Genomic DNA, 13,949 nt, shown 5'->3' with positions numbered 1-13,949 from the left:
GACGAACTCAATCATCTCAATTGCCAGATGCTGGGTGCTGGAGTGAATATCATCGAATCTGAAGAAAAGCTCAGCGCTTTTCGAAAGAAGTTACCGTTGTGGAGGCGGCGAACAGAGAACGACAACTTCGCGAACTTTTCGCTGCTGGACGAGTGAGTGAGCGCGATTGAAGATGAGTCTGAAGTTGGAGGCACTGCTGTACCGGGGGAGCTGAAGCAAGCGATTGCCACGCACTTGGATGAGCTGGGAGAGTCATTCGACGGCTACTTCCCCGACCAAGAGCAATACCCAGGCAGCCGTTTACTTTCGACGTTGCAACGGCAGATGTCAATGACCTATACCTCGACGACCTCATCAAACTTCAGCAGAGCCAGACTCAACAACAACTCTTCGGCACGACAATGCTCTCAACGTTTAGGTGCCGCCAAATGGAAGGGTTTGCTCACATCGCTAAAATTGCCTTTGAGATCCTCACGCCGTTCGCTACAACATATCTCTGCGAGCATGCGGTTTCGAAACTGGTGGACATTAAAACAAAGAAAATTGTTACGTGCTCCTCCACAAACCATGGTCACGGTGTACCTCCGAGCCCCGAGAGGAATCACGGCAGAAAGATGTGCTATTATGTGTGCCAATGACCAATGGTGAAACCACACCAATCAGTTGGTACCAAAAACCAAGTATTGTATTAAGATCACACAATAATAACAAATTGCGAGTACAATATAACTTCAATTGCACAACAAATACCATATAATTCCGATGACGGTACCACCAGTTTCTTAACTCAATAACTCATGGTACTCCCACATGAGCGAAATGTAACACCCCCAAAGTCATTGTCCCGGCACCAGGCCAAAGTCGATCCACGCTCCGGTGATCACAAGAAAAAGGTCGGATTGAGACCAGAACCCAGGTCGGCTGACAGTCGACGCTGCCGAAGAGCCGCTAGGTGGGTGTCAGGCCGACGTCGGTCAGGCAAAAGTTCACCCAAAAGGCGACTGGGAATTCACACCTTCAGTTCACCAGACAAGGACACTGATATGAACGAGCAGCGGCTCCCAAGCGGAAAACCGTGAATTCCCAATCGAAATCCACGACACACACATGAACCCGGCTCAAGGCTGGGGCGTGGTGAAATGGCTGGAGCGAGGTGAAATGGCGGATGGGCCCGTAATGGAGGCGTACCTGCTCTCCAACAACGATTCACTTCGGAACCACAAAACCCATCACGCAGGTTTATCTGTCACAGCGATAACGACTCTGTCACAGGAATCCCTTTCCCGGGGAAACCAATACTCGCTCGTGACCAACGTTTGCTCGACACCTCGAAGCCGATCGGCCTTTCTCTCCCGACCTCACTTGCTCTGCTTCAGCCTCCTCTTCTTCTTCTTCCGGTTTCTCCCGATCCATTTCGTTTTTCCTTTAAAACACTAATTTTTCCTTTTGAAGACAGTTATCTCCATTTAACTCAAACTATAACAATAATAGTACATGGAACTAAAAATGCTTCCAGTGGATGAAAACCACAAAGACGGAAGTGACGAATCCATAACAAAAGGAGCAGGCTTGCATGCGAAAATGATTTGAGGGTGGCCCTTGCCAAAACAAAACCACGCATTTCCCAGATCGCCTCCCGAAAAGAGGAACAGAAAACGCATTCAGATGCAATTCTTCTTAATTGTTTGGTCAAATTTGAGCGGTTCCGCGAGTGTTCGTTGGGTTTCTTTGGGGTTCGGCGCCTTCAAAAAGGTTAAGAACCACTGCTCTAATCTGTTTCAGAACCGGCTTGGAACGTTTCAGCAATGGTCTGTATGCTGGGATTAGCACAACAGAGATGTGGTCTGAGTAGCCAAGATGGGGGCGAGGTACAGCCTTGAATGCATCGCGAATATTCGTGCAAACTAGGTCCAATGTGTTCACCCCTCTATTTGCAAAATTAACATATTGATGGACTTTAGGGAGAACCGACTTGAGATTTGCATGGATAAAATCCCCAGGGCAATTAAAAAAAAGCCACCAGGGTGTGCAGTCTGCAGTTCGCTGATGGATCCATAGAGTATACACAGTGCCTCCTTGGCGATGGTGCTGGGAGGGATATACACAGCCACGATAACAATGGTGGTAAATTCCCTTGGCAGATAGTCGGGCCGACACTTCACCGTCAGGAAGTCCACCAGCGATGAGCAGTAGCTCGAGACGACCGTAGCGTTTTCGCATCAATCTTTGATAATATAAACACACAAACCACCTCCACGGGTCTCACCGGACATTGAAACTATGGAAGGAGGTTAGCCCGTTCAATTGAACCGGGCTGTTCTCATGCCTACATTCTCAGTTTTTCACTGCCTCCTCCCTCCACCCCCCCCCCCACCTTCCTCTGCTGCCCTGACCCCTTCTCCCCTACTTTGCCAGTTCTCCTGCACCCCCTTCTTATTCCCCTCCCGCCCAGCCCCCATGTACCCACCACCCCCGAGCAATGCGTGCCCCTGCTGTATAAGTTAAAGTACAAGTGTTAAGACATTTAGGATACACATAAATGTTAAGAAAACAAATTGGGTTGGGGGATTTTAACAGTCTACCCACTTCTTTTTTTTAACAGGTATATTAATGAGAGCACCAAGCATTAATCAAACCAAAGAATGGAGAAAATTACAGCCTTGGGGTATTTATTTAAATGGAAAACATAACGAATGTGGTATATATCAAAAAGGTCTTATCGAGGAGATAAACAAGACAAGCGTAAACAAGAAAGAGCAATCAGAGATTGCAGACCCTCGCCAGGACGTGTTTGGGAGGTGTATTTTTTGGGTTGTTTTTGTACATTCGTTCATTATTTTGTATAACCCCACTTACATCATACACATGTGACACATTACGTCCTCTTTGTAAAGCCATATTCTGTGTTGTGTTTTAAATATATATTTTTAAATGGGGCTGTCCTCTGGGCCTTTTGAGTTCCCGGGGTCTTTTGCATCTTCAGAGTCTTTTGGGTCATCAGGGTCCGATATCTCTTTTGGGTCATTGGGGTGTTTTGAGTCCTTAGAGTCTTTTGGGTCCTTGGGGCCTCTGGTTCTTCATGGTATTTATGGATCTTAAGGGTATGTTGGGGGTATTTGTGGTCTTAAAGGTTCTTCAAAGGTCCAATGAGTCTCAGCAGTCCAAAGTGTCAAAAGGTACATTCCGATTGTACATAATAGACGTACGTAATTAATGGATGTCACTGTCTTCAAACAGGACAAAATTAATATTTATATTGAAAACTCACATGGCTGGAGAAGATAATGAAAGTCGAGTCGAGTCGAGTCGAGTCGAGTCGAGTCGAGTTTCTTCAAATAATAACAACTTCTGGCTGCCAGACTGTAAGACCAATCATATTGAAATTTTAAACACGTGTGCCGCTTTGCGACTACCACATTACTTTGAACATTAACAATGATCAATGAAGCAGTTCAAGAGATATAATTTTTTAAGATTTTCTTTCTATCCAATATGCCTGGCAAACCATGTGACGTATTAATTATTCAAGGGCAGCATGGTACACACAAGGTATGGGGAACATAGGTGTGAAGTTTCCGTTTTATCTGGTCAGCCATTCTGGAGGTGTGGCTTTTAAAAATTTTATTCATTAAAAAAATCACAGCTGCCAAACCATGTGACCTAAGACGTCATGGTCAGGGAACTTTTTCTTTGTCATGAGTCTACGATGCATGTAATGTTTTGCCTCGATCTGTTTGGCCGTTTAGGAGAAAAATGGTTTTTAGTGGTTTTTAAAGCTTTTGAGTTAAAACAAATATGGCGGCCGAACCACGTGACCGATGACATCATCATAATTTTTTTTCCCTCCACCAATTTATCCCGAGATGATGCTCAAGAAAATTTACCTTCATCGGATGAAGTTTTGTACTTGTTTAATTATGACGTCAAAATGGAGGCACCTATGACATCATCATTAACACAGTTTATTACCTTCGCAAAAGCGGAAGGTTATGTTTTGATCGCTGTGTATTTATTTGTATGTCTGTGTGTGTGTATGTTAATCGCATAACTCAAAAAGTATTCAACCGAATTGCATGAAATTTGGTGGGATGATTGGTTATTATACGGGACACATTTGATTAGATTTTGGGAAACAGATTTGCTCAAATTCTGACTATTTTTAACTCGATCGTATTTCACTCAAAGTTATGAGCGACTGAAGAAGAAGATGTCCATCCAGGACGTCATCACTATAACGCGATCTCCCGCGATCATTTCAACCTCAAAAAAAATTATAATTGCAGATTTGACAATAGATGAGGCATATTAACAAACGAATGAAACAGATTTGCTCAAATTCTGACTATTTTTAACTCGATCGTATTTCACTCAAAGTTATGCGCGACTGAAGAAGAAGATGTCCATCCAGGACGTCATCACTATAACGCAATCTCCCGCGATCATTTCAACCTCAAAAAAAATTATAATTGCAGATTTGTCAAGAGATGAGGCATATTAACAAACGAATGAAACAGATTTGCTCAAATTCTGACTATTTTTAACTCGATCGTATATCACTCAAAGTTATGAGCGACTGAAGAAGAGGATGTCCATCCAAGACGTCATCACTATAACGCGATCTCCCGCAATCATTTCAACCTCAAATGAAATTCAAATTGCAGATTTGTCAATCGGGGAGGCATATTAACAGACGAATGAAACAGATTTGCTCAAATTCTGATTTTTAAAAATCGATCGCATTTCACATAAAGTTTCACATCGCATACACTCCCATGCCAAGTACAGAACAGTAGCTGCGGCGAAGGTATGCGCTCTACCGAGTGCCCGGATTCTAGTTCCACATGAAGAGTTCTTTACAATGAGCCATGTCTCAATTTTTTCTATGCAGCACGGAATTTTATTCCAGAGGTGGGGAAGAAGAGGAATAGGTGAGTACAGGTGAGCAGAGATTCGGTATTTTGGAAGTTTGAGCAGGTGTTTTGTGGCAGACTGCATGTGCCCTACAGAACCATGGGGAGGGTGGAGAGAGAGGAGAGAGAGAGAGAGAGAGAGAGAGAGAGAGAGAGAGAGAGAGAGAGAGGGTGGGCAGAGGCTTCTACCTTCAGGATTCCTGTGGACACTTTGCCCAATTGGAGCGATAAGTTGAACTGGAGAGCACAATTTTGCATTGAAGGGTACTTACTAATGGTGGAGCACGACAAACTAAACTGGCTTTCAGATTAAAGTTTTTTTTCTCTGACGATTACCATTCTCAGTCAGGGCAATCACACTCAGATTGAATGGCTTTTCATGGGGATTTACTTTCATTTGTCGGAAAGCCAGAACAATCGTTGAGCGAATCTCCTGCATTCTGAAACCGAATATTAATGGATTAACAAGAGCCGGTGTTACCGAACTTACAAGATCTAAGATGAAACCAAACGTAGGAAGTCGAACAAATCGTTTCAACACCAGCACGACAATAAGTGAAATGAACTGTGCTGAAGATGCAAACAATTGTGTAAAACATGTGTGCAACGCTTTTATATTTGCCTCTGTCGATGATTTACGACATTTACGAACAATACACCATGTGGAGTACACTGCGGTAAAACCAGTTAATCCATACACCACGTACTGAAAAAATAGAGAATGAATGACCGAAGGATTAACATTTCCACAAGCTGATCTTGCAACGGGTGAAGAAGCACAGATAACGTCGGGAACGACTATGGAGTAGTTGCAGTACACCATAGTTGTTGGTACTACAGCATAGCTTACACCCAACAACAACCCGATTGTTAAAACTACAATCACAAGTTTCACAGCACCACCTTTGTTCACCATCAGAGACACGTAACTGTACGGCCAGAAAATAGCCCAATGTCGGTCCACATACATCAACCACGTGGTGAGAAACTGCTGAAACGCTGTGCAATGAATACAAAACAACTGAACCAAACATTCATTAAACGATATTATTTTACGTTTTGCAATTATTCTGCTGAAACAGCTTGATATTCCCACGACTCCCCATAACGTGTCAGCGAGCGATGATAGAGCAATGTACATGAGCATGGGTGAATTGAATCTCCGATAAAAACAAGCTGCGATGATTATTGCATTGAGAGGGATTGAAATACACATGATAAACGTGAAAACCGACATGATGACTCGTGCGCCGTAAACCAAAGGAATGTCCGACACATCCAGGATGACCGTGCGAGGCAAAGATCCCACAACTGTTTCGTTCATGGCTCCTGGAGAAACACAATGAAAATTGTAATAACTTCTGTTACATCAACTTCACAATGAAACATTCCCTTTCTAAAACATTCATACATATCTCACAAATTAATATGATAACCATATACATTGAGGATAAACACTGTTTGGTGAAGAAACCCTGAGATATGACATTCACATTTAAAATCTAAACTAAATTGGTTTGTTCTGTTTTATGTCGGGTCTATTCATCTCTCCATGTGGAATCTCAAGTCCAAATCCGAGATATTTGAGTTGATTTGTGCTTTATTTACTGTGGTCTTTGTAATTCATGTTAAAGCTGATGTAACCTGATGGACTGGACTACGTATAATAATTACATCGCGTACGGAGCGAAACGCGGGGCCAAGCAATTGCTTCACTTTCTGTCTACAAACGTCAATTTATGATCCAGGAACTACTTAGTTACAATTGAATTATATATTTTGAACACGAATCGGAACATGAATTGGAACACGAACTGCAGTTTCGCGGTAATTTGACTCGATTGTGCTGCGCATGGAGTGAGATCGTTTTTTTACTGCTTGTCTGTCCGTCAAAGAAAATAGAAAATCATTCCAAATAATATACTTACTCTTTTGAATGACGTCATAAAGGACACAAACAACAGGTACAAATAACGAATGTAACGTGTTGAATAAGGTGGGGTAAAAGACGCAGCATCATCGATGGTAAACTTCTCAAAAAGGTTTTTCCTTCAACCTCTAATGTCTTTATTTTATTTATATTGAGTTAGCCACTTGACATATGGAACACAAATCGCCTTCATGGCACTTTCTAAAACCTAAAGTTTAGCAGCATTTGGACAAAATATTCCGACATTTGACGTCATCTGCACCATTCACATTTGCTGCTCGCTGTCCCTCCCCGTGTCCTTTTTTATGAAGACTGTGGAGTGAGATATTTATATGAACTCTATATATTTGTTAAAAGAAAAAAAAGAAAATTTTGTTATCATTGAAAATGTTTGTGGATGTCTCGGTCGGCAAACAAGTTCTGGATTATCCAATAACAACAAATTTCACAATAATAATAATAATAATTCATTTATTTTGTATAGCGCTTTTCCAGAAGCCCAAAGGCGCTTTGACAGAGTGGCAAACATAATGCATAACAATACATGAAAACAACAATTGCAAAAAGACAAGAATCAATAGGGAAATATTTAAAGCAAAAGGCGGGAGAAGGAGAAGAGATAGTCAGGGGTTAAATGCTGTGGGTTGAATGTTGAATGCAGCGTTGAACAGGTGGGTCTTTAGTGATGTTTTGAATGTGGTGAGTGAGGAGGAGTCTCTGATGGTGTGAGGTAGTGAGTTCCAGAGGGTGGGAGCAGCGATGGAGAAGGCCCTGTCCCCCCAGGATCTGAATTTGGTCCGGATGGAGGGGGTCAGGAGGTTGGTACCAGCAGAGCGGAGGTTGCGGGTGGGAGTGTGTCTGGAGAGGAGGTCAGCCAGGTAGGATGGGGCCAGGTTATGGAGGGCTTTGTATGTCAAGAGGAGGATTTTGTACTGGATTCTCTGGGGGATGGGGAGCCAGTGAAGCTTGTAAAGGACGGGGGTGATGTGGTCACGGGTCCGGGAATGAGTGAGTAGACGGGCAGCGGAGTTCTGAATGTATTGGAGTTTATTGGTGATTTTTGAGGGTGAACCATAGAGGAGGCTATTGCAGTAGTCCAGACGGGAGGTGATGAAGGCGTGGATGAGGGTTTCTGCAGCCGTGGAGGAGAGGGATGGGCGGAGACGGGCAATGTTTTTCAGGTGAAAGAAGGCTGACTTTGTGATCTGTTTAGTGTATTTGTCGAAGGAAAGGGTTTGGTCAAAGATGACGCCAAGATTCCGGATGTGAGGGGAGGTGGATACTGGGATACCGTCGATGTTGAGGGCAAAGTTATGGGTGGATTTTGTGAGCGTTTTTGGGCCAATGATGATTATTTCAGATTTATCACAGTTAAGCTTGAGGAAGTTGATTTGAAGCCAGGATTTTATTTCAGTGATGCAGTTTGTCAGGATAGAGTGGGTGTCGGTGGAGACGGACTTGGTGGAGATGAAAAGCTGGATGTCATCGGCGAAGCAGTGGAATTGGAGACCATGACGGCGGATTAAGTGACCGAGCGGGGACAGGTAAAGGATGAAGAGGAGGGGGCCAAGAACTGAACCTTGGGGGACACCTTGGGGGAGGGGAGCAGTGGGGGATTTGCAGTTATTGATGGAGATGAACTGGCATCTGTCAGAGAGGTATGATTTAATCCAAGAGAGGGCAGTGCCGGTAACGTTAAAGGTGGATTCAAGTCGGGTGAGGAGGATAGTGTGATCGATGGTGTCAAAGGCAGCGCTGAGGTCGAGGAGGACGAGAATGTTGAGGTTGCCAGCGTCAGAGGAGAGGAGAAGGTCGTTGGTGATTTTGAGGAGAGCAGTTTCAGTACTGTGGTTGGAGCGGAATCCGGATTGGAATGTTTCATACAGGTTATTGGCAGAGAGATGATGTTTGAGTTGAGTGGCTACAGCGCGTTCCAAAACTTTTGACAGAAAGGGTAGGTTGGAGATGGGTCTGAAGTTGTTTAGGGTGTCAGGGTTTAGACCAGGTTTTTTTAGAATGGGGGTAACAGCAGCAATTTTGAGGGAAGGTGGGACGATGCCTGTAGACAGGGAGGAGTTTATTGTTGCAATGATAAGTGGAGAGAGAGCAGGGAGGGAGGCTTTGACAAAGCTGGAGGGGATGGGGTCAAGAGTGCAGGTGGCAGTTTTCATTCCTATGAGGAGTTCAGAGAGGTCAGTAGGAGAGATTGGGGAGAACCGAGACAGGGGATGGCAGGACAAGGGGGGGCAGGTGGTTGGAGGGGGAGCGGGTGCGGCGGTGGTCAAGCTGTTGTAGATGTTGTCAATTTTGCGTTGGAAGAAAGAGAGGAAGGAGATGCAGTTGTCTACTGTGAATGACTGGGTGGTGGTGTTCAGGGGGTGGAGGAGTTTGTTTATTGTCGAGAAGAGTGCTTTTGGGTTTCCGGAGCCAGAGTGGATAATTTGAGAGTAGTAGGCAGAGCGGGCGCGGGAGAGGGCATCTTTGTAGTGTTGCATGTGGTCCTTGTAGGCTTGGGAGTGAACTGTGAGACCCGTTTTATTGCGGAGTCTTTCAAGTTGGCGAGCACGAGTTTTCATCAGGTGGAGTTCAGGGGTAAACCAGGGAGCAGAATGGGTGAAAGAAACTGTTTTGGTTTTTACAGGCGCAAGCTGGTCAAGGCAGGAGGAGAGAGTGTGGTTGTAGTAGTCAGTGAGGTCGGAAGGGGTGTGGAGGTCAATGAAGGGAGAAGTGGACATTTTTTCAGAGAGGGTGGATGAGAATGAGGTAGGTGAAAGAGCGTTTAGCTTACGGAAGTTGATTGTGCGATAATGCCTTGGTGTTGGGGCGGGGATGTTGATGGTCAGAGTGATGGCTAAGTGGTCAGAGAGGGTGAGGTCGGAGCCATAGAGATGGTGCAAATTTAATCCAGTGGAGCAGACAAGGTCCAAAATGTGACCACGGGTATGGGTAGGAAAGTCGACATGTTGAGTGAGGTTAAAGCAGGTGAGTAAATCAGTGAAGTCAGTGGTTATTGTGGAGTCAGTGGAATCCATGTGGATATTGAAATCACCAAGGAGGAGGATTGAGGGGGAGAGGGAACATAGCTGGGTCAGAAAGTAGGAGAAGTCAGACAGGAATGATGGGTGTGGTTTGGGAGGGCGGTAGACGACAGCCATGACTGACTGCGTGTGACCAGAGAGTTTTAAAGCCAGGTGTTCAAATGATGGAGCAGATGAGATGGAGATGAGGTTGGTCTTGATGTCTTGACGGTGGATAACGGCAATTCCACCACCTCGGCCCTCCGAGCGTGGTTTATTGACGTAGGAATATCCATTGGGTGTGGTGAGGTTGAGTGTGTAGTAGTCCAGAGGTTGTTGCCAGGTTTCGGTGAGACAGAGAAAGTCCAGTTTGTTATCCAGGATGTATTCGTTCAGGATGAGGCATTTATTGTTGAGGGACCGAGTGTTGAACAGGGTGAGCTTGATGTTGTTTTGAACAGCAGGGATGAATTCAGGTGATTTAGCCAGGGTTCGTAGGCAGGAGGTGCGATCGTGTGGGTTGCTGTGACCAGGTGCGCTGGGACGAAGAGTGAGAGTGCGCTGAGCCGACCAGAGGACGGGGATGGAGTGACCCGATTGCAAATAAACAAACTTACGACCGGAGCCACGGTGAATGTACCTGGGTCGTCGGAGGAGTCCATTTGATTTGATGGCAGAGATGCATGATGGGGTGGAGCGGGTATTGAGCAGAAGAAGCCTTGCGGCGGAGTACTTCAGAGCCATGCCAGGCAGGAGCGAAGGGACGAGTACGAGGCCAAGGTCGAGGAGGCAAAGCGGCAAACGCAGCGGCAAACGCAGCGGCAAACGCAGCGGCAAACGACTGCAGCCGCTAATCAAGACCACAGCGGCAAACAAGACCACAAGGCCACCAAGACCACAAGGCCACCGGCAAACAAGGCCACCGCCACAGCCACCGCCGCAAACAACGGCCTTTCAACGGCCTTTTGTGCAACGGCAATTGCACAAACAACGGGAGCGGGCCTTTCGATTCCGTATTCCGTACCATCAACAGCAGATTCCGTTATCCAGCCGGAGAACACGCGGCACGTGCGCCTTCCGTTGGAGAACAAACAGTACCAGCTTCCCCATACACGACGCCATGGCGGCGTCCACAATCCACAAATCAAAGTCCACAATCCACAAATCCAATCCAATCCACAATCAAGAAAAGGCAGGACAGGTGTGAGATGTCAGGTCAGAAAAGTAGAAGCAGACCCTGTACATCCATCCAGTCGGAGAAGCGGCGAACATGCAGCGCCAGCGTACTCTCGCAACCGAACCCCAGTGGAGCAGACAGTGGAGCAGACAAGGTCCAAAATGTGACCACGGGTATGGGTAGGAAAGTCGACATGTTGAGTGAGGTTAAAGCAGGTGAGTAAATCAGTGAAGTCAGTGGTTATTGTGGAGTCAGTGGAGTCACATAACCACACCGAACATAACCACACGTAACATAACCACACCTAACATAACCACACCTAACATAACCACACATAACATAACCACACCTAACATAACCACACCTATCATAACCACACATAACATAACCACACCGAACATAACCACACATAACACAACACAAAGCATCCTGTGATCGAATTTTCACGTTGAACAAATGTTTGTTATTTATCTTTCCATGCATAGATTTTGTCTATGTTCACAATCCTCATCCGACCGGTGGTGAGCTGGGGGTCTGCTCTGTGTTCAAACAACAGGAAGCATTTTGGGAGCTTTCAAAAGGAGAAATTTGATATTTACCAGAAAAAAAGAGAAGCAAAGAGAGGATGTGTTGGGCAGGACGTTGGACAATGGATAACAGATTGGCAAGGTAGAACAGAGATGTACAATTGGCCAAGTGCACTGATCCTTTTGTTTTGCAATAATTGACAGCAATATACAATCAGTTGAAGAAAGATTCATTTCAGATGCATAAAATTAGATTTTGTGTTTGACTTCCTCCATGATGTTCACAGTTTGCAGAATAGAACATCAAAGCTATTGAGGGAACATTACTTGAAACTCGAGCAATATTTACATCATGGGGACTCCTAAGATATTGATGCTTCGATTTGATGAGTGAATTGCGATCCATTTTTTAAGACGGGTTCCAAATTGGGCACGACCGCAAGATGTTCTGAACTTGTCAAAGTATTCTCACGTATAATGTCCGCCACACATGTAACGCTTTCCGCATCCTCTTCATCCTCGCTAATTCTGCAGGCGGAATGGGTGAAGCTTTTCCAAGGTGAAGTTCATAAAAACATCCATCCGTTCATCAGGGATGCAACAAAGACATGTTTTATTGGGCTATCCACCGTGTCAATAGAACATGAAATTACACAAAACGTTGATCTGAAAGAACTTGTTTCTACATTTGTAAATTCAAAGCATTGAAAGAAAAAATGTACATTCTTCTGATTAATTAAATAATAAACAATGCACAGCACTAAAGACAAAGATGGAGTCATTAGGAGAAACCTGGATAGGATTCGGGTTTCAACTGCTCCTGCTCTGCCATCAAACCCATCCAAGCGCAGTCAGGTGAACCCACCAAAAACTATTAGCAAGATTCACCCATCCAGAGAGAAAAATGAGAAGGAAAGGAGATATGGAGAATAATTAAACAAATAAATCATACATAACACACACATAATATAACCACACCGAACATAACCACACGTAACATAACCACACCTAACATAACCACACCTAACATAACCACACCTAACATAACCACACCTAACATAACCACACCGAACATAACCACACCTAACATAACCACACGTAACATAACCACACCTAACATAACCACACCTAACATAACCACACCTAACATAACCACACCTAACATAACCACACCTAACATAACCACACCGAACATAACCACACATAACATAACCACACCGAATATAACCACACCTTACATAACCACACCTAACATAACACACATATAACATAACCACACCGAACATAACCACACCTAACATAACCACACCTAACATAACCACACCTAACATAACCACACATAACATAACCACACCTAACATAACCACACCTATCATAACCACACATAACATAACCACACCGAACATAACCACACATAACATAACCACACCGAATATAACCACACATAACATAACCACACCGAACATAACCACACGTAACATAACCACACATAACATAACCACACCGAACATAACCACACGTAACATAACCACACCGAACATAACCACACGTAACATAACCACACCTAACATAACCACACCTAACATAACCACACATAACATAACCACACGTAACAAAACCACACCGAACATAACCACACCTAACATAACCACACCGAACATAACCACACATAACATAACAACACCTAATATAACCACACATAACATAACCACACCGAACATAACCACACCTAACATAACCACACCTAACATAACCACACCTAACATAACCACACCTAACATAACCACACCTAACATAACCACACCTAACATAACGACAACTAACCTAACCTGACCGACCTTAACTCATCTCTGTTGCAGGAACATATAACATGACACCATGAGAGAGCCATATTATACATTGTAATTTGCATTTTTGAGGACCAAAACCTGTGAAAACCATGACGATGTGCAATCAGTTTGCCTTTCCCTTTTTCATGTAAAATAAATCTATTATAAATGTATAAGTTTTATTCATTCCGATGCACAATTTGCATTTTTGAAAGTTAATTGTGGGAGGAGGGGAGGGCGGAAGGGGCAGGGGGAGAGTTGTGGAGATCAAGCTGAAGGTTCGTCTATGGCACCAAATATTATTACACTGCAGGACCATCGTTTACACACACCCGTTTAGCATTGGTGCAGGACCATGGTTTACACACACAATACACGCACCCATCTAGCATTGGTACAGAACCATGGTTTACACACACAATACACGCACCCATCTAGCATTGGTACAGAACCATGTTTTACACACACAATACACGCACCCGTCTAGCATTGGTACAGGACCATGTTTAACACACACAATACACGCACCCATCTAGCATTGGTACAGGACCATGTTTTA

The 13,949-nt window shown here is 44.4% G+C and overlaps 1 protein-coding gene across 1 annotated transcript; it reads right to left on the bottom strand.

Moving 5' to 3' along the window:
* Nucleotides 1–3,452: 3,452 nt before the first annotated feature.
* Nucleotides 3,453–10,979, bottom strand: LOC144892643 (olfactory receptor 51I1-like). The gene is made up of 5 exons (XM_078780373.1): nucleotides 10,909–10,979; nucleotides 6,698–6,792; nucleotides 5,247–6,239; nucleotides 5,100–5,147; nucleotides 3,453–3,496 (listed from the first exon to the last, which is right to left on the bottom strand). Exons 1-5 carry the CDS (start codon nucleotides 10,977–10,979, stop codon nucleotides 3,453–3,455), a joined length of 1,251 nt encoding a protein of 416 aa, XP_078636499.1.
* Between the last annotated feature and the right edge of the window lie 2,970 nt (nucleotides 10,980–13,949).

The sequence above is a fragment of the Myxine glutinosa genome, chromosome 1 (genome assembly GCF_964187855.1).
Source record: "Myxine glutinosa chromosome 1, kmMyxGlut1.1, whole genome shotgun sequence".
Classification (NCBI taxonomy): Eukaryota; Metazoa; Chordata; class Myxini; order Myxiniformes; family Myxinidae; genus Myxine; species Myxine glutinosa.
Note: the sequence above shows the minus strand (reverse complement) of the source record. Positions and strands in the feature narration are given on the sequence as shown.

Excerpts from the sequence above, each read along its gene's own strand:
- LOC144892643 (XM_078780373.1), bottom strand. The coding sequence starts at position 10,979 with ATGGCGTCGTGTATGGGGAAGCTGGTACTGTTTGTTCTCCAACGGAAG. Across the intron at positions 6,793-10,908 it reads CACGTGCCGCGTGTTCTCCG|ACAAGCAGTAAAAAAACGAT; the intron begins GCTGGATAACGG and ends TTTGACGGACAG. Across the intron at positions 6,240-6,697 it reads TCCAATTCATGTTCCGATTC|GAGCCATGAACGAAACAGTT; the intron begins GTGTTCAAAATA and ends GTGTTTCTCCAG.